An 18,600-nucleotide genomic window follows, 5' to 3' on the forward strand; every position below is an offset into this window, starting at 1 on the left:
ATTGTATTAAAAGTTTCACGCAATTCTTTTTCTATACAAAATCAATGTATCAATGAAGATAAATTGGACATTACCATCAGTATTTCAGGCATATCACAGGTTTCATCTTGCAAAAGAGAGGAACTTCCTCCTTTTCAATAGGAAGAAAAGCAGAAGTGAAAATTAAATAAACCCAGAAAATGTCAGTACCATTTGATCAGCTCCACTACTAATTTTGAAGTCTGGCAATAATTCCATTTTTCAGTGTTTGACTGTGAGAGGTAATGGTATTGTTTCTTGAAAAGCTTGCCAGGGCTGAGACACACAGCAATGTATGTACAGTTACACTAATACATGATATGATTATCCAATAATATTGTATTTTAAAGGTACCCTATATTTCACAGCCGCATTATATCCAAGCTAATGAAACTAGGACTCATTTTGTAGTTCCTCATATTTTTGTAGCATTCATATCAATTCTCCCTTTTGAAATCAACTCAAATCTATTATTATCTAATTCACAGTAGGTTGAGTGTTAATTTCACTTATAGAAGGATTTTTAAGTATAGGAGGTCATATTTTTATGACAGATACTATTTCATTTTAATATTTCTTGAAGTGGTATTATCACCCTTTTAAAGTTTGCTTTGATTGTTTAAATTACTTTCATTTATGAAGAATGCATCCAAACTTATGTTTTCCTCTTCAAAACAAGAGAAAGCAAGTTTTTAGTTCTTGGTTACAACCCTCTAACTTAACTTCTTTGCTGAAATAAATTATATTTTGCCCTTTCAGAGGAACAACCTTCTAGTCACTTCTTGTGCCACTTTTGCATGTTTCTTTTTGCTTGTTCACCATCTCTTCCTCTTATATGAGAAGATTTGTATTCATTCAGTATTCATTCAGTGTTTATTCAGTATTCATTCAGTAAATAGGCTCTTTTCAGCACAAGCATGTCATTGACTGTCAGCCTGTTTTGACCTATGGCTCCTATCTATTCAGCTTTTTTTCCTCCAAAAAGACATATCTAAACTGAATGAAAAAGAAGGGGTGCTACAATGAGGATTCATTTAGTCTCCCAGAGAACATTACGATTTTCATAGCACCACCAAAAACAATACCTACTCAATACCTAATAACAAATAGTAATTTCCCAAGATTTTTTTACTTCTGAAAGTGCAAAACTACTATAATTTCTTTCTGTTTCTAGACATGGTCTAAAAAGATCCTTAACACTTACTCTCTAGTTGCTGTAAAACATTTATGAGAATTATGATTCATATTCCAAAATACACAACAGGGAACTTTTAAAAGCATGTCTAAATATTCATATTTTACAGCATTAGTCAGGTTTAGGAAGGAAATATGTTTAATGTGATTGTGACAGCACATCCCAATAATGTCAGCCAAGTTCAACTTCAAAAACAATTGAATTACTATACAAAAATCAAGACTATATAGAGAAGAAAACCAAACTGATGACCCAATAAAGGCAAAAGCTTCAGTATGACCTCAGTATTTTCCCCTTTTGTTTGGCCTGCAACTAATCAACCAGCATTTGAATGCTCCAATGAGCCACAGCATGTACTTCCTTCCGTCTAGGCCATATTCAAAGAACATATCAGTCATCCGAGGCTACTCCAAAGGGGCTAAGAGACGTGTAGAAGACATATCAGGACAGTGAGTAATAAGAGATGTAATTCAAAATGGGGTTACTCCAGTAGAACTGGAAATGTAAGGAAAGAAATCATAAATCCTTGGAAAAACAGATTTCATTAGCTCCAATTACAGATTAAATTTTGTGCGAAAAACATTGTCCTACCCTAACAATCTCTTTACAACATTTTTTGAAGATGTATGTTTGTCACTTTTCAGCTCAGAAAAGTTCCAATCTTGAAAGTCATTCTTGAAATAAGATTCTTTTTTTCTTCAAAGCTTTACCTTCTTTTTCCTTAGATTCACTTGTAGCATCAGCTACATTTTCCAGTATTGCAGCTAGACATAGTGTTATCTCTGCAAACATTACATTAGTGTCTGCTATGTTGCTCTTCTCCATTATTTCATTTATTATCCAGAGTATATGAACCCACTAAAAATGGGAGAATGAGAAAGATAAAAACTAAGACAGAGCTAAATCAAATTTTTGGAAGACATTAATATATTACAGAGGTAGACAGGGTTTTGCACTCAAAATTGTTTAAAAATATTCACAAGCATGCACACAACTCCTTTCCTGGATCTGGCTTCTTTTTTTGAATGTCACCAGACTAAGATGCTGAATTTACACTGCTCCATAGCTCCTGTTCCTTCAGACATCAGACTTTTTTTATTTTAGAATATTATTATTCCTGCATTCCTTTTGCAAGGGCTTATGAATGTTCTACAGCCATAACTTTCACACCTTGCTCTAGTGCAGTAAGCCTTCCAGTAGATTTGATTACATGCCTCTCATTTATCTTCATATCTTCCCACTTAAACTCAGAATAAAAGAGACCCAAATGCTACTGTTGTACATATAGAGGAAAATAACCATACACTACCTTCTGGGGAACCTCTGAACAATTTTACTTTATAGGGTCACAAAAATAACTCCTCCAGAAACTGTTTGGTTAGCATCAACTGGTAGCCCAGAGAGCCCATTTCACCAAGAGCCTCTCTCACAGGATAAATTCAAGGTAAGGCTGTGACTCCATCCAGTGGGCTGAACACTATTGACTCCCACCTCCCTTGTCTTCAGCTGTCAGGTTTTTGCCACTTTGCTCAACCGATCTAGGGAACTTTCTTGAAATATCAAAAAATATATATTTTCTGCCACAACATCCCAAATTCTTATATCATCCCCAAATGTTTGCACTAATTTAGCTTCTCACCACCATGGCCCACTGGCAGAGTGAGGGTTACTTTACTGCAAAAAAACTAAGAGATATTTTGATACTGGCACACGTGAGCACAGTGTGTTCACAGTGTATATGCAAGTCGTAGTTTTGGTGAAGATGATTTATCTGCATTTTACCATAAGAAAAGGTACTTAGACTGGATACCAGTATTTTACTGGCTTTTCTATAACAGACTGCATTCACATTAAGAGAAATACATTATAATGAAGGACTACTTGGTAAGCTTCATGTTTGTGGATATATTCTAAGCAGTCACTTCCACTCGCTTGGATTTGCTGAAGTTCCATTTTACACTTCTGCCACAAACACATTACTACATCAACAAGTATTTCTTTGTCAGGATGGACATTCTGGAAAGAAAAAACAATATAAATGTGGAAATGGGTAGGCATATAAACACACAATAACCTAGTACATAAATAGTCTCAACATTTTTCAACACAAGCCAATAAAATATGTCCCTTTCTTATAAGGGATGACAAAATTTTGAAAGCTTTAGAAATACCTTTAAAAAATTATTTCTGGTAAACCACCCAAGCTTTTCTTCTCTCAACAATATAAGTGCATTTGGAGGTTTGGGGAGTTTATTTTTTTTTTTTTTTATTGACAAGCTCTTAAAGGTAACACAGAAAATGAAATCAGTGAGATGATAATTACATGGGAGCAAATTAACTATGATGCTGTAATAATTAATACATTCTGGAGAAATTTTATTTTTATTACAATATTTAAATATTTGCAGAAGAAAATCTAAATTAATAGTTTCATTTTGCTTGACAGAGTACTTCTATGGGCTGTTGGTGCATCTGAGATGATGAAGCACTGAAAAACAAACAACTAGAAAACAATTTGGAGTGAAATATCTAAGAACTGAAAGAAATGTTAAACCCTATCTGCATCTTGCAGAGACAATAATTAACAAATTCAAAACTCTCGTCAGTTAACCTCTTAATTAACACATTTTAAAAGGCAATAGAGTCCATCTATGTGTTAAACACGTTCTGAACAATGAGTAAGGATCAGTACACATCTTTATCACCATTTACAGCAGAGCTGAACTAGTAGTATCTCAGGTGCAGTGAAACCTGATATATCCACACTACCTACATTCTCATATATGCTTGAGTTAAGATTTCAGGGATATGGATAATAAAACTGGAGGGGGGGGGGGGTGGAAAAGTAAATCAAAATTACTTTTGCCACTGGTTTGGTGGCAGCAAGCTGCAAGATTGCCTCAGCTATGTATCACATAACTTCACCATCAGTGAATGTTCTGTTAACCAGGGGTGAATTTGTCTTTCTTCCCTGGACAGATCAGGTATCAAGGAGATGTGCGGGGAAGTGTAGAAGAACCAGCAGAGTTTAAATCCAAGTAATTGCCTCCATACAGAGGTCACATTAAAAACTGACAAATCATGCTATCTAAAGGTATCTGTGGGGTACCTCACAGGCAAGGTATTTTGACTAAATACTACACTAAAGCTAAAAATGTTTGTGCTCCAGTTACATGCAAATTGTGGCAATATTCAAATTATATCTAAAATAAATTTTGCAGTTAGGATATATGCCATGTTAGCAGAACAGATTTTTTCTAGGGAAACTTTTTCATTAGTCTTTTTGATCACAAACTATTTTAATGTAAGTGCTAGTAGCGGAGACACTGCACCATAATTTTTTCCCCTCTCAGTAGCACATTAAGAGGAAACCTCAGTTTGAGCAAGTGGTTACTCTGGGAATAAACCATGGGATTCATAATGGGATTAATTCCATAGTAGAGACTTCAGCACAGAGTCCCATTCTCATTGGTTTTGTTGTTGCTGCTTCTTGTTTGGGCTTTTTGCAGCGAGAATTTACCTTAAAGTGCAGACATAGTGCACTTTAAGGTAAATTTACCTTAAAGTGCAGCTATTAAAAAGGCATTATCATTTCTTAGGGTAACTGGCCCCATTTCTATAAATATTGCAGAAGTGTTTTCCACAGCTGACCCCACTTAAATCTAGCATATGTAAGGAAATTCAATCTCTGCTTGATTAGCTGATACTTGCAATCAGCCCTATGGTCTTCTAAATAGATTTAATATCTATTAAACAGTTTTAAAGTAGCCTTATTACATAGCATTTTAAAAAATGAAACTATTTGTTTTAATCACAAACTGATAACATTTCCTAAGTGCATTTTTTTCACTTTTTATATTCTTGCAGTTTGTTAATCATGTAACTGATTCCTTTGATCTTCAGTTATATGCATTCAGCACAGATTAAGTGATCCACTGAAAAGAAATGTGTCTAATTCAGTTATTACCTGCTCAGATGTAGAGATACAGGAAAGCACTGTCGTTGCCAAAATCACAAGATCATGAAAAGGATCTCCATGCTTTAACGATTGCTCTACATTCAACATTTATAAAAAATGGGGGAAAAAAGGAAAAGCAAGACATATCTAATTTAAAACTTGAGTTTGAAAATATCTGACTTACTAATATAAGCCAGCAGATAACAGTCTAAGAAACAGTAAATTCAGAGGGGAACAGATAATTCCAAGTTTATTCCTTTACGTGAAAAGTGAGCAATTCTATTTTTAGGAAACAGAAAGTTTTCAAGATATATTCAGGTTTTTTGATTGTCATAGAATTAAACTGCAGTTGCTCTAACAAGTTTTTCTTTCTTCTATGTAAAGAAATTTTGCATAAATTAAGTATAAGAACAGACAAAGAAAACCCTCAAAAATCTGTTTCACTTTTTTCCTGAAAACTTTTCTGAAAACATTCAATAATTTTACATCTTCGGTTATAACTTGACACATGTTTAACACACATCATGCATTTCCCATTTAGGGAAATGGTATAAAGGCATATTTTGGCAAATGAAAACTGGAAAACATAGGTGGCATTTTCTCAATCACTACTTTGTCGTAGACTACGGCATGAACCATATTACATAGTTTTTAAATAATCAACAAAACCCCTTGCTGCAAAAATATTTGAAATTCAGACACAACTATAACTGAACAACACTCACTTCTAATTGTTTGAGTCTTTTCAGAACCTTGAGGTGTGCTGCCTTCTTTGCTACTATTGTCAATAACAGAAAAACAACATTCAAATTTTCCTGGGAATACTACAGGTTGCATTAACGTAAGAAGTTTGAGTTCTATTTCAGCTTTCTTCCATGTTGGGTCATCTTGAGCCTAATTGAGAGGAAAAAACCCATAGAAATTTGTCTTTAAAATATGTATTTTGAATACTCCCTACCATCATAGGAAAAGACTAAACAATGTCTCAATCACATCCAGATTACCTGAAGAAAATTGTCAACAAATTCAAGAGCAGAATAAAACACGTCCCACTCTTCATAGCTGAAAGCTAATTTTACAAATTTCACAGCAGCATCTCCAGACACCCCTTTTTCTCCTGCAGTGATGACAAAAATATTTTCTCTGTTTTATATAGATGTATTCAGAATTTTTTTAAGTCTGATTTTATTTATTTTAAAAATTTGGGTATTGATAAATACAAAGATAAATCTCTATGTGTTTCTGAATAGTCAGCATAATCTTGAAGGATTCTTTAATAACCTTAAAAGAAACAATAGCTTTATCTTTTCACAGTAATGTCTATGCTTACATGCTGCTTTAATGATGTATCTGCAGCCATAGAATCATAAAGGTTTGAAAAGACCTCCAAGATCATCAAATCCAAACTCTTAACAAATACCACCATGCCCACTTAACCATATCACAGTGTCTTGTTACATTCAAAAGAGGCTCTACATTACTGATATTAACATACCTGTGTAAAGAATACCAAGGATCTAGTCCTTGCTGTTGCAGGAAGAGCTTAAATCTGGGATCATCCTATAATGACTCTTACCATCAGAAATTTAGTTTAAAAATTGCATAGAAACACATACAATTCTTTCAAGACAGGTAAACATCTCTCATTACTGTGTCAGAAAATACTCATGTACACATAGGGAGCCTATTTCCTCACTCTTGAAGTTTATCCAAACCACAGTAAGGCAGAAAATGGACTTCCTGGTCCTTGGAACTCTCAGCAAGTGTTTTAGCTAATATATTCAGCAGTGTTCTGCAGTTCTAACAATATGCCACAGTTTCTGTCATGAGCTGGAAGGGACCCCACAAGGATCACCAAAGTCCAGCTCCTGGCCCTGCACAAGAACCACTACAAGAGGACATCATTTGGCAGACTCTTTATGTATTGAACTCTTAGTAACAAGAAAATTAACTCTGCTTACTGAGCATTTGTATCACTGGGTAAAAAATGCTTTGAAATTCAAAGCTATCTTACCTGTTAGCATCAACTGCAGAAGAGTAGATGATGGATTAATTATACCAAAATGCTTGGTGCCACTGCTCTCTCCGCCTTCAATACAGACAACTTGTTAAATAAATTTATAATCTATTTGACTTGTTATGTTCTATTTAGCCAGTAATCATATGAAGAAAACATAATTCTGAAGAGTACTTAGTCTTTACATATCCTTTTACTGACAAAATATCTCTATACCCAGAACTACATTCAGCCCAGAGCCCAGCAAAAGAAAACTGTGGAAGGAACCATCAAGTCCAGTGTTTTTCGCAAGTTTTTAAATCTAACTCTGAATGGATTTTTTAAAAAAATAGAATACACCAAACACCATGGTATTTTGACCTTGCCTGGCTTCCTGACCCCCATGCGGCTGCTCTATCACTCACACTTTGCAACAGGACAGGGAGAGACAGGGAGAGAAAATGAGATGGGAAGCTCATGACTGGGATAATGCCAATTAAGTAAGAAAACAAAGCTGCGACTGCAAACAAAGTACAAAAGGGAATTTATTCACTATTTCCCATAGGTGGGCAGATACCCAGTCACCTTCTGGAAAGCAAGGCTTCCAGATGTGTAGCAGTTGCTTGGGAAATCCCCCCATCCTCTCCCTTGGCTACAGGTGTAGTTGCTGACTTGGATGGGTTTTGGTGTGGGTTAGCTGTCTGGTGAGTTCAGGTCAGCTGTGCCAGCTACATCCTTCTCCCAGCCTCCTGCCCACCGCCAGCCTCGTGGCCTTTGGGGAGAGGAGGGTTGGAGAGACAGCCTTGAGGCTGTGCAAGAACTGCTCAGCAGTAGCGTAAACACTGGTGTGTTAACAGCATTGTTTTAGCCATATATACATGGCACAGCACAGCCAGTAAAGGCTGCTACAGAGAAAGTGAACTCCAACTTGCTTAGAAAATATATGCATGAACTACTGCAGATGTTTCCTGATCATAATAGACCATGGAGATCAACTCAGATTTTTATCTTCTCTTTTATGAAGATATGCAAGACTACCTGCTTTTACAGGTGCTACTGTTATAAATTAAATATATACCTTCAGGCACAGTCTTCTTTTTTAATACAAAAGAAAAAATAAAATGGAGGTCTGGGCTCCTCACCAACAACACCATTTTGGCTTCTTTATGCTGTTACCTGAGAGGATTTCTAGACCTGCAGAAAAAAGCTCAGAAGTGACATCACGAATTGCAATTTCATCAGGAACAGGTGGATGAGGGGGCAATAGACTCCTGCTACTATCAGACAGTGCTTCCAGGATGGCAAGGAACTGAGCTGCAGCACCATCGAACATTTCCACCAGCAGCCGCTCAGTAGTGGTGCGAGGCCACGACAACTAAGTAAGAAAAGGTAATTTAAGCCCTGTGACATCTAAACCGACTTGCAATAAAGCAAAATTTTCTTCAAAACATTTCTCCATTAGAAAGTAAGTACACGTTCAAAACAGAAAATAACTACTGTAAAATATATTGCTGTTATTAATGTCATGCTTCAGAGGCATAGCAAAGCCTCATGCTAAGTGGGTACAGTACTTAGGAAGACTAATAATTTCATAGCAACCAGACACACTGCTGCATGGTATTTCACTTCAAAAATAATACAATAGAAACTATGAGGGAGAGTATTAAAGCCATGTAGTTTAAAGCCATGCAGATCTCTCCTGATAATTTTCTAAAGTAATAATTAGTACATCTTCCCTTCTTTCAAGCTTGTTCTGAGTTTTGTTAATAAATTCTGTTAACTATGAAATTGAAAGAATAAAGCTTTCTGCTTGAGTATAGTACCATGCATATTTTGAAGAATTATATCATATTTTCATCACATGACAAAATAAAGGAAGAGAAGTATTATGCAAAATGTTAGACTTACATCTACTGCTTTTCTTGGGTTAAGTTTTGACTCACGTCGAGTGTTCGACTTTCTTCTGGATTCATATACTGCTCTCTTGAAAATCATCACTGACATCTGGCACAAAGAAAAAAGTAAGTCAGTAACTATGTGATGTGTTCTGTTCATAGAAATTGTAACTACTGTGCCTTTTTATAATGAATCGCAGGATGTGATACCTTTAGAGTGGCCTCTCTAAAAATCTTCTGTGTCTCTGTATTTTCCAGAGAAGAACTGGTATTTTCTAATCGCCTCAATTCGGCAATTTTAATCAAACCACGGCGAGCAAATATCTGCCCAAAGAATTTAAAAAAATAAAAAAGATACTCTGTGTTCATATTCTGTATGTTGATATTTAATTTTAGAATAATACTATTCTTGAATTTATACAACTGCAAAGAGCTCCAATGAAAGCCAGATCCTGAACAATTGAAAAGGAAAGCAAAACTTTTGCAAAACACCTTTTGTATATAGGCATGGGAGCTGGCCAGTGTTTCATACTAGAAGTCTGTGACTGTGAGTATATTACAAAGTGTTGTTGCATTTGAGTTGATTACGCATTTACACGTGGAGACACATCTCCACTTTGCAGCAAAAATTTTGAATATGGACAGAACTCTAAGTACATACGATCTGATAATAAGTAGGAATATTTAAATAAATATTTCCCATTTGATTGCATCTGAAATGCCACAGAAGATAAATCAGGATACCTCTCCATGAATGCCGGCTTGACAATCAAAATAACACTGAGAAACTGCTGTATACAGGGTGGCTCTCCATGTCAAATAATGCACAGATAAGAGTGGAATGGATGATTCCATACATACACTGGCCCACAGTAAGTATTCCAGGACCTGTATTGAAGAAATCTAATTTCAAAATGAATGCATTTTAACCTACATAAATATACTTACTATTACTAAAGGACAAAGACTTACCCTCACCTGGTAGAACAAAATGAAAGGGCGGGGGGGGGAGGGAGGGCGGAAATCACAGAAATTGTATTAATTTTTAACATGTTTTATTGAATAAAAAGCATTCCTCCTGCATATTGTTGGGTTTTTTCTATCTTAAACTGTGGTCAATCACTATATTTTAGCCTCCAAGCTACCTTAACCATGCCAGGTCACTATAATCTTGCCACCAGACAGAGGTCCTGCCCTTCTCTCTTATCCGCTCTTATCTTGAGAGTTATGCCTCTCTTTTCTGGCAGCTCCACTGATCAGTTTTCAACAGGATCAGCAAGCTTATTTGGGATGCAATGGAGTCTGTCTTCTGCAGTGAAAGCCTGTGCTTACATTAATTCATACCCATGGAACCGGACTTACGGCCCCTAACTTGCAGGGCAACATAGCCATTGCAGTAATCTAATTATAATAATTAGTCCTACTCCATTGAATGAATAGTATCTGTATCTTCCTTTTCTTTGGGTCAGCTGTTCCCTGAGGTACATAAAATGTGCACAACTTTAGTCCTAAATTAAGTCAATATACAAATTTTATTTTAGTCTGGATTTCAAGAATCTGAAATACTGATGATAAATTCCTCTGTTTCCTGTAGAGAGGAAACTTGAATATGTTAAAGGAGGTGCTAAATCACTTCTGTTTTTAATAGAAGATGTTCAAAGGTAAAAAACTTTTCCTGCTCAGTGGAAGATTAATAAAACAACACATAAGAAAATATACTGTATTAAGGCTAATTCAAATTCTGTTCAAGTTTTAGGAGAAAAGAATAAAGCTAAGACAAACAAAAACTACTTTCAGAAAGAAAAAGGAGGGGGGAAAGGCCAGGTTATTTTTATCAAGTATTTACAACTAAAACCCTAGCCACCAGGTGTCAGCACATTTCCACATTTTAAGAAACAAAAGCCCAATTCTTGGGACATACCTAGATGTGCAAAATAAAGCACCTGGAATCCTCTGAAACAGCCTAACATACAGCACTTCAGTGTCCAGCAAGACATTATGCTGGGCTTCATTCCACAGCTGAGGAAGGAGCAGACTCAGGAAGGCATGAGGGCTTAGAAATCAACCACTTTGAAACACAGACTTTTAATTTCCTTGTGAAAAAGTACTACTATTGACAATGTCAGTGAAATTGAAAAGTCAGGGTACAGTGTTATGCAAAACACAGGTGCATTCTCTAAACTTCCGCAAATTTTTCAACCCCTTCTATTTATTTTGCCATACCTTAGCAGACTGACCCATCATCATCAAACGTCTGCATATGGTGTAAATATGGATAGCACCTGCAAAAAAACCCTAAAATAAATAAACAGGAAAGTTCTATAATCCTACATGAAATTTGTTATGCTAAGCAACTCAATCTTATTATTATTATCTGGGCTGTTACTTCCAGAGAAAAACAATTTAATGACTTTTCATTAAACAAATGAAAAACTAATGATTTTTCTCTAACAACTTCTAATTTAGAGAAGATGAAGCCATTAAATTCTTCTGCAATATTAGTTTCAAAAATACCTACACAGTGGAGCAGTATAATGTATGAATGAAATGTTAAGAATTTACTGTATCAAATTTTTACTAAGTAACTCATAGAAAAACAAATCTTAATTTCATCCCCAAATGCTAGGCTCTTTAAAACAAAATACTACCTCTCCTCACAGATTACCTTACATGATTCTTTTAGTCCATCATAACACTGTCCTGGCAGACACCACCAATACTACATGATATTAAGTATGATAAGTGACATGAAGAAAACTGAAAGCGAGTAGAGTTTTCAAGAGCATCAAAATGACTTAGAAATAAAAACCTGTCAAAAATTTACTTGACTTAAGCAATGTCATCAAATTTTCAAAAATCGGTCCTAGAAGTATAAAAGACACTGCAATTCTGGGAGACAAAAAAAAAAAAAAAAAAAAGCCTATTCTTCTGTCTGTATGAATGTTCAGAAAGGGACACCTGAGGCAGCGGGAGGCATCACAATGTCAACTGTCATAGCTAGAAGGGTGTTATTATCCCAATAAGCTCGAATGGAGCAAGTATTAGGAAGATTTCTTTTTATCAGTCAAATGTGTAATGAGGCACAAAATCTATTGTCTGAAATTGCAGAAAAATGCTCAGAAACTGGGGGAAATCTGAGAAAATCCTACTTCTAATTACAGTAGATTATTGGCTAGGATTGGTACAGAGACCTGTCCCACACACAGGCAGTGGGATGTAAGAATGGCAGGTGAGTATATTTTAATTTTAATTCTTCTCAAACACACCTCAAATGTAGGGACTGAGGGCAACAGCAGTCCTGGCAAAACAAAAGGATAAGAGTTTTGACCAATCATAGCTCAGAGAAAGTGTACATTTTTCAAAATGAAATTAAGAACATATTATCTCCTCAATTTATATTGCAACAATTGCCCATGGTAATTGGTTGGTTAGAGCGTGGTGCTAATGAGCCATTCAAGAATTGGACTTGATGATCCTTGTGTGTCCCTTCCACCTCAGAATAGTCTGTGATTCTGTGAAATTCATGCTCATCTGTTTACTTTTGACTAAATAACATTGCCTTTCAAAGCAAAAATATACTGTTGTTGTTCCTGAAATTAAAATCTTGATAAATTATTCTCTGTGTATCTACTTTGCAGAAGTTCCATTCTTTTCTCGATTTTTTCCTAATTCAAGCATTTACAAGCAGCACCCTAAAATCTTACATAGGGATTAAAATTCTTAAATGCCATACAGTATTTTTAGAATAGTTTTATTAACAACTCCTCCCTTCAAAATATTTTCAAAAATACAAAGATGTAACAGCAGACAATAATTTTCTACTCTTAGATCTGCAATCCGCTTTTCAAAAAAAACTAAAAAAAACCCAAAACAACAAGCAAACAAAAAAACATCAAACCAAACCAAAACCACAACAAAAAACCAACCACCAACCAAAAAAACCCCAAGACATAATGAACTCATCAAAACAAACATTTTATTGATAGAAAAATCTTGAGGGTTTTTTTTTGCTAATCAGGATTCACTCCAAAAATGTCCTTACTTTTGATTTTATTAGTATATTCTTAAGCAGTTATGATGAAAAAGCTGATGCTTCTACAACAGTCCACCTGAAAAGGCACACTGTGGAAATTTTAATTTTAAAATCCCTTCTACTTGAAATAACAAAAAAATTACAAAAAAAACCCCCGACCGTGATTGAAGACTAACTAGAGATTTATTCATGACCTTTAGGTTGACCTCAAAGAGCATGTATAAAAGTTTCCCTTCACAGCTTTGCTTAGCAAAGAAATGGAAATGGAAAGCCTGAGGTACCATTGTAGATAAGCCAACACAAATTCTCCTGAGGTAGAGCCACTTGCATAGTGAGTCGTAAGGAGGTCAAGACACTGAGACAAGTCTGCAGGGACTCTTGATTCTGAAGATTTCTGTCACTGCTGAAAACCATCTGATAAATGCAAACATTTCTTGCTTGCAAAGCATGGAACTAAAACACATAGAAATATAAATAAAGTTAATTAAAATATAAGCATATGTCTGTTCACATCAGCAAAGTACAACAAAATGGTGAGTAGGAAAAGATTAAGCATACCAGAAAAAAAATCAGCATGACATTGAACTTTTCTACACTTCTCCATCTATATCACCAACATCTTATTTCTACTCTCATCTGTTACTTTTCTCTTCCACAGACAGATTTTTCCTTCTCTTCCTTGTAATACCTAATGTAATGTGACCTCAGTTGTGCCTGGAGTACAGCATCAGCTGAACAAACAACATGTGAGAAAATGAGCTAAGTGGGACACGACCAGTCAGTACCTATCAATCTCTCAGAAGCCTTCTAACCTGATAACATTTGAAATTAAATCTTTTTTTGTAGTTAATTCACTGAAACTGGAGGTTTCTATCCCTAAACTCCATTTCTATGATTTTCTTAGTGTTTCATTAAAAAAAAAAACGTAACTGTGGAAACATGGCCAAAAGCTTTACATCTAAAGCCTTTAGATGTAATGATTTGAGACATTATCATTTTCCATTTCCAATTGTAGGGATCATTGCCAAACTAGATTCCATATCTGAAAATTTAGGGATATCTCAGTCTGTAAAGTGTAAGTTACAGAACAGGCATTTTGGTATAGACTTGCAGTAACATTTGGCACTAGCATTGGTTCAAGGTCTAGGTAGACATACAGAAAACAGCATCTCTGGAACTTCAAATTTATTTACAAAACATTTTTAAAAATTCATTAACATACACTTTGATCATATTCTTTCTAGGAAGCTAAATCATATTTTAAAAACAAAAAACATAATACAAACCAAGTATCTCTTCTATCATGACATCTGCTTCCAGCTTTTAAGCAGTCTGCTTTCTTCTCTTCACTAAACGCCTACTTACACTCTAACCCTGACTCGAGGATATGAATTTGATTAGCTCAATATACAGGAGCTGCCTACCATTTCTGTTCATTGCTCTTGATCACAGAGTAACTTGCATTAGTTAATTCAAAATACCCAACAAAGTATGAAAAAGTAGAGCTTCTCAGCAAATAACTGCTTAAGGTAAAATCTAATACATTTTTTGCATTCCCCCTGTATCAACTGAAATACTTCCTTCAACAGATAGCAAAAGGTATACTGCAAGTCCCTACCTTGATAAGCAATTACCACAAAAGGATGTGAACACATTCTTAAGGTCACTCAGCTCCCTAGAGCTTAAAGCACTTAGAAAACTATTCAGCATTCTGCCCTCTTTGTTCATAGTGAGCAAATAAGCTGTGAAAAACATAACATCGCATTTTTAACTGCCATGACCTTTCATTACAAGCCGTACTTCCCACACTTATGGTACAAAATACAGGAGAACATTTTAATTGTCTTGCACTCTGCCTGGTTCTTAGATCATCCAATATAGAAATTTCCAGAATTGCAGGACATTTATCAAATTTTGCCCACATCCTGATTCTGACAGTGGATAATAGCAACTATTTCAGAGCAAAAACTGCTGTAAGCAGTTACAGAACACCGCATTCAGAGAAAACTGCTTTTTTAACACTATGTTGATGGTGGTTGGCTTCTGTCACAAAAGCATTAAGCACTTATACCCTCTTAAAAATATACACCAACTCCAGATGTTCGTATCATACATATAATCATTAAATCTCAATGCAATTTATATCAACAAACTATTAAAGATTAGTCAATGTTAATATATAATTCATATTAAGTACATTTGTGGAGGATACATTGGGCTACTTACTTTGAATCTGTAAATGTCTTTAACCAAAAAAATTTTAAAAACCCACAACCTACCGTAAGTGCTGCATTTTTGTCTCTGAAACCATTTGGGAAAAAGGCAGATTTAAAGCGATGTGCATCATCCATGACATCACCAAGGTTTACAGAAACGAACTGCTGAAGGTATCTTTCATAGCACTGCAGAAGTGCCAACTTATACTCCTGAAAAACGGATCATATGGTCTTTTTATTGTTTGCATATTACATTTCTATTTCTATAAAACATGTTATTTTTTTATAATCTTTATATAGCAAAGTATCAATGTGAAACAGCAACCAGAAGTAAAGCACTATAGTTTCATACAAATATCCAGCAATGCAGTGTGAACACTCAGCACATGAAAGGCTGAAATACTTGAAAAAATTACTTGAGCTTTACAAGTTTTAGTGAGTTTTGTTTACTCTAATCATAAATACGACATATCAGAGAACAATTATAAAGCAGGGTCCTGGGCTAACACAACAAACTCAAAGAGTTGCTGGAATATTCTGCGGCTTTGCAACAGTAATGACAATGATACTACACTTTAGAAAAAAGTACTCCATAATGCAGAACTTTACTAGCAAGATATAGACATAATCATTTCTCTCTTCCTTGTTTCCATGCTGTCAAAGCTCTTTTTTTTTTTTTTTTTTAAGCAGAGAGGAAGAGTAAGATGCACTAAAAAAGACTGAAACAAGTGAAGACTGGAATTTAAATATGGCCAAGAAATCAGCATTAATAGACCAGAAATTGCCACTGGGTCTTTAAGAGGATGTTGAGCCTCATGTCTCATTCCAAACAGAGCTCCCCAGCAGCCTGTCGAACCACTCTAAAATCATGCTGACTCTATGGTTCAGCTCTGACTCAGATCTGGAAGTGACATTTACTGAATCATCACCACCGCTTCCTGCAGCAAGGATTACATTTAGGTTTCTCTACCAACTTCACTAATTCTAGAACACACACAAAATATATTCTTGAGGAAAAAGTAACTAATTTCTGCTGGTAAAAATGATCCTTTAATATCTAATCACATAGAATTCTTATTTTCTTGCACTCCCTTCTTTTTTTCAATATAAATTCCTTCCACCACAGTGACACCTTAAATTTTTAATCATCTGAGGAGTCCAGCTCACATGGCCCTATTGTCCTCTTTGCAGCCATACACAGAAACTTTGACTTTCCATGGAAAGCTATGGGCAGTCAGTCACTTATGTAATCTAATACATACACTCAGGCTGTGATAAAACTTAGAATCCAAAGCTGTGGATCACAATACCATTACGATAGTTATTGATACATAACAAAAAGGTAAAGTCTCTCCTAACAGTTTAAAATATGTGCATATGACCAAAGATAACAGGCAGATACAGGCACACAGGGAGGCGGGGAAAAAACAAGTCAGTGCTGATCGTATGATGACTAATGGACTAAGCAATTTCCAGATATATGACTTAATGAATTTAGGTGTGTCCTAAGAAACATGTAGTATATGTATTATAGGAAGGAATCTAAAGGCACTAAAAAAAATAGCAGGAGGACAGAAAGCTAAGCTGGTGCTTACCCACTGACTACTCATATGCAATAATTATTTTTTAAGGACTACACATCATTAAGTATTACATCATGTAAGAGCAGGTTAAAATTTAAAACACTCAATACTAGTTTTCAACGAGGAGTCAAGAGGGGTACTTACAGAATAGGCTTTACCCCACCTACAGAGACCTTGGTTTTACACCACATTCATCCTTCCTGTAATGCATTTGAAATTTGCAATATCCGTCTCCTGTTGTTTCTATTTATTTTTTCAGGGAAAAAAATAGAATGAAAACTAAGTTTTCATTCTAAAATTAAGTCAAAGAAATTCACTTAGAAGTGGGAGTTCCAAAAGAAAAAAGTTCAAAGTTTTAGGCTGGCCAGCAAAACAACTTTTTCAACAACACTGATAACTTTGCTGTAGAAAAACACATCACACTAGAAGACTGAAGTTGCAAGCAGAAGTCTTTACTCAGAAACATGGATTTTTTTCAGGCAATCTAGGGTCAGGTCATTAAGCACCTTGAATGTAAGGACCAAACTATTTTGGAGTGCTGCTTTAGGAAGCCAGCGCAGAGTACAAAGAGCAGCGTTTGATACTTTTGAAATAACCTTACTGAGTACACTGAGACCAGCCTCTCCCAAGCACTAAAAGCTTCATGTAATGTTTCCAGCAATTCCTAGGGCTCAGAAGATATGAAAACTTTAGGAATATATAAACATGAAGAAAACATTAATGGAATTGTCTAGGCGATGCTATTAACAACTGCTGCTACTCAAGCTTCCTTAAGAATTTCTGTATGTCTAAACCCACACCATGAGTCTGCACCTTCAATTATAATGGCTCCACAGTTATGGACTCTTCTACATGCCTTCTTCAGCCTACCAGTGAGTGATGAGTGCTGCTGAAGCTCAGCTTCAGCTGGCTGTTCTTTTTTCAGGAGCAGGCCACTTTTATGGAATTCTTTAGCGCACATGCAGTGAAGGATACAGAAGACTTCATAACATCTGCATGATACTCCTGCCTTTGTCGCGGCCTGCGGAAAAGCTCACCTAGCAGCCACACATACACACTCTCCATAAAGGGCACAAAGTGCATTTCTCCTTGCTGCATTCCGTAAGCAAAGGACATAAGAGTGAAAGAAAGTTTCACTGGACATGTTCGTCATAAAGATGGCCCCCTCAGACCACCTTGATACATTTCCAATTATGCCCTCTTCTTTTTATTTATTTTCTTTTATTCCCATTATGTTAAAAAAATAAGTAGAAGTTACAGAACTGGCTTTCTAATGATACATCTCTGAGCTGCTTCTCAGTGTTGTTTAGTAACTACTCTTGAAAGCCCCAGATTTTATGACATGACCTTCAGACACAAATATCACTGAGCTTGTAAACGGCTTACCCTTGATGGATTTTTTTCACAGGAATCGCAAAGGACAAATAGTATATAAAAATATATTTGCCTTTTTGAGTTAGATCATCAGTTACTAGCCCGGCATCCCATCTCTAACAGTAGTCAGTAACAGATGACTAAGTAAGAGTATAAAAACAGAGTTATCATATAGTGAAACATCCCCCAAATACTCTAAGCCTTCAACAATCTAGCTCCTGAATCCCTTTTAGTTGTGATCTACCTTTTTTAAGGAGACCAGAAATGCACATATAATTCAAGATGCAGGAGCATCACCAATACATATAGTTGTACAATGTGTAATTGCACTC

The 18,600-nt window shown here is 35.6% G+C and overlaps 1 protein-coding gene across 1 annotated transcript in view; it reads right to left on the minus strand.

The window, feature by feature from the left end:
• The window catches only part of CFAP54 (cilia and flagella associated protein 54), a gene marked incomplete at both ends in the record, with an annotated part of 101,850 nt that overhangs the window by 77,266 nt on the left and 5,984 nt on the right, over positions 1 to 18,600 (minus strand). Inside the window, 13 exons of the mRNA XM_082279856.1 lie at positions 75 to 130; positions 1,924 to 2,071; positions 3,095 to 3,229; positions 5,181 to 5,266; positions 5,897 to 6,065; positions 6,176 to 6,288; positions 8,344 to 8,542; positions 9,076 to 9,171; positions 9,273 to 9,386; positions 9,807 to 9,950; positions 11,286 to 11,344; positions 13,377 to 13,548; positions 15,375 to 15,521. Coding sequence (XP_082135982.1) covers positions 75 to 130; positions 1,924 to 2,071; positions 3,095 to 3,229; positions 5,181 to 5,266; positions 5,897 to 6,065; positions 6,176 to 6,288; positions 8,344 to 8,542; positions 9,076 to 9,171; positions 9,273 to 9,386; positions 9,807 to 9,950; positions 11,286 to 11,344; positions 13,377 to 13,548; positions 15,375 to 15,521 — 1,638 coding nt within the window. The remainder of the gene's footprint in view (positions 1 to 74; positions 131 to 1,923; positions 2,072 to 3,094; positions 3,230 to 5,180; positions 5,267 to 5,896; positions 6,066 to 6,175; positions 6,289 to 8,343; positions 8,543 to 9,075; positions 9,172 to 9,272; positions 9,387 to 9,806; positions 9,951 to 11,285; positions 11,345 to 13,376; positions 13,549 to 15,374; positions 15,522 to 18,600) is intronic.

The sequence above is a fragment of the Coloeus monedula genome, assembly GCF_965178545.1.
Source record: "Coloeus monedula genome assembly, chromosome: 4".
Classification (NCBI taxonomy): Eukaryota; Metazoa; Chordata; class Aves; order Passeriformes; family Corvidae; genus Coloeus; species Coloeus monedula.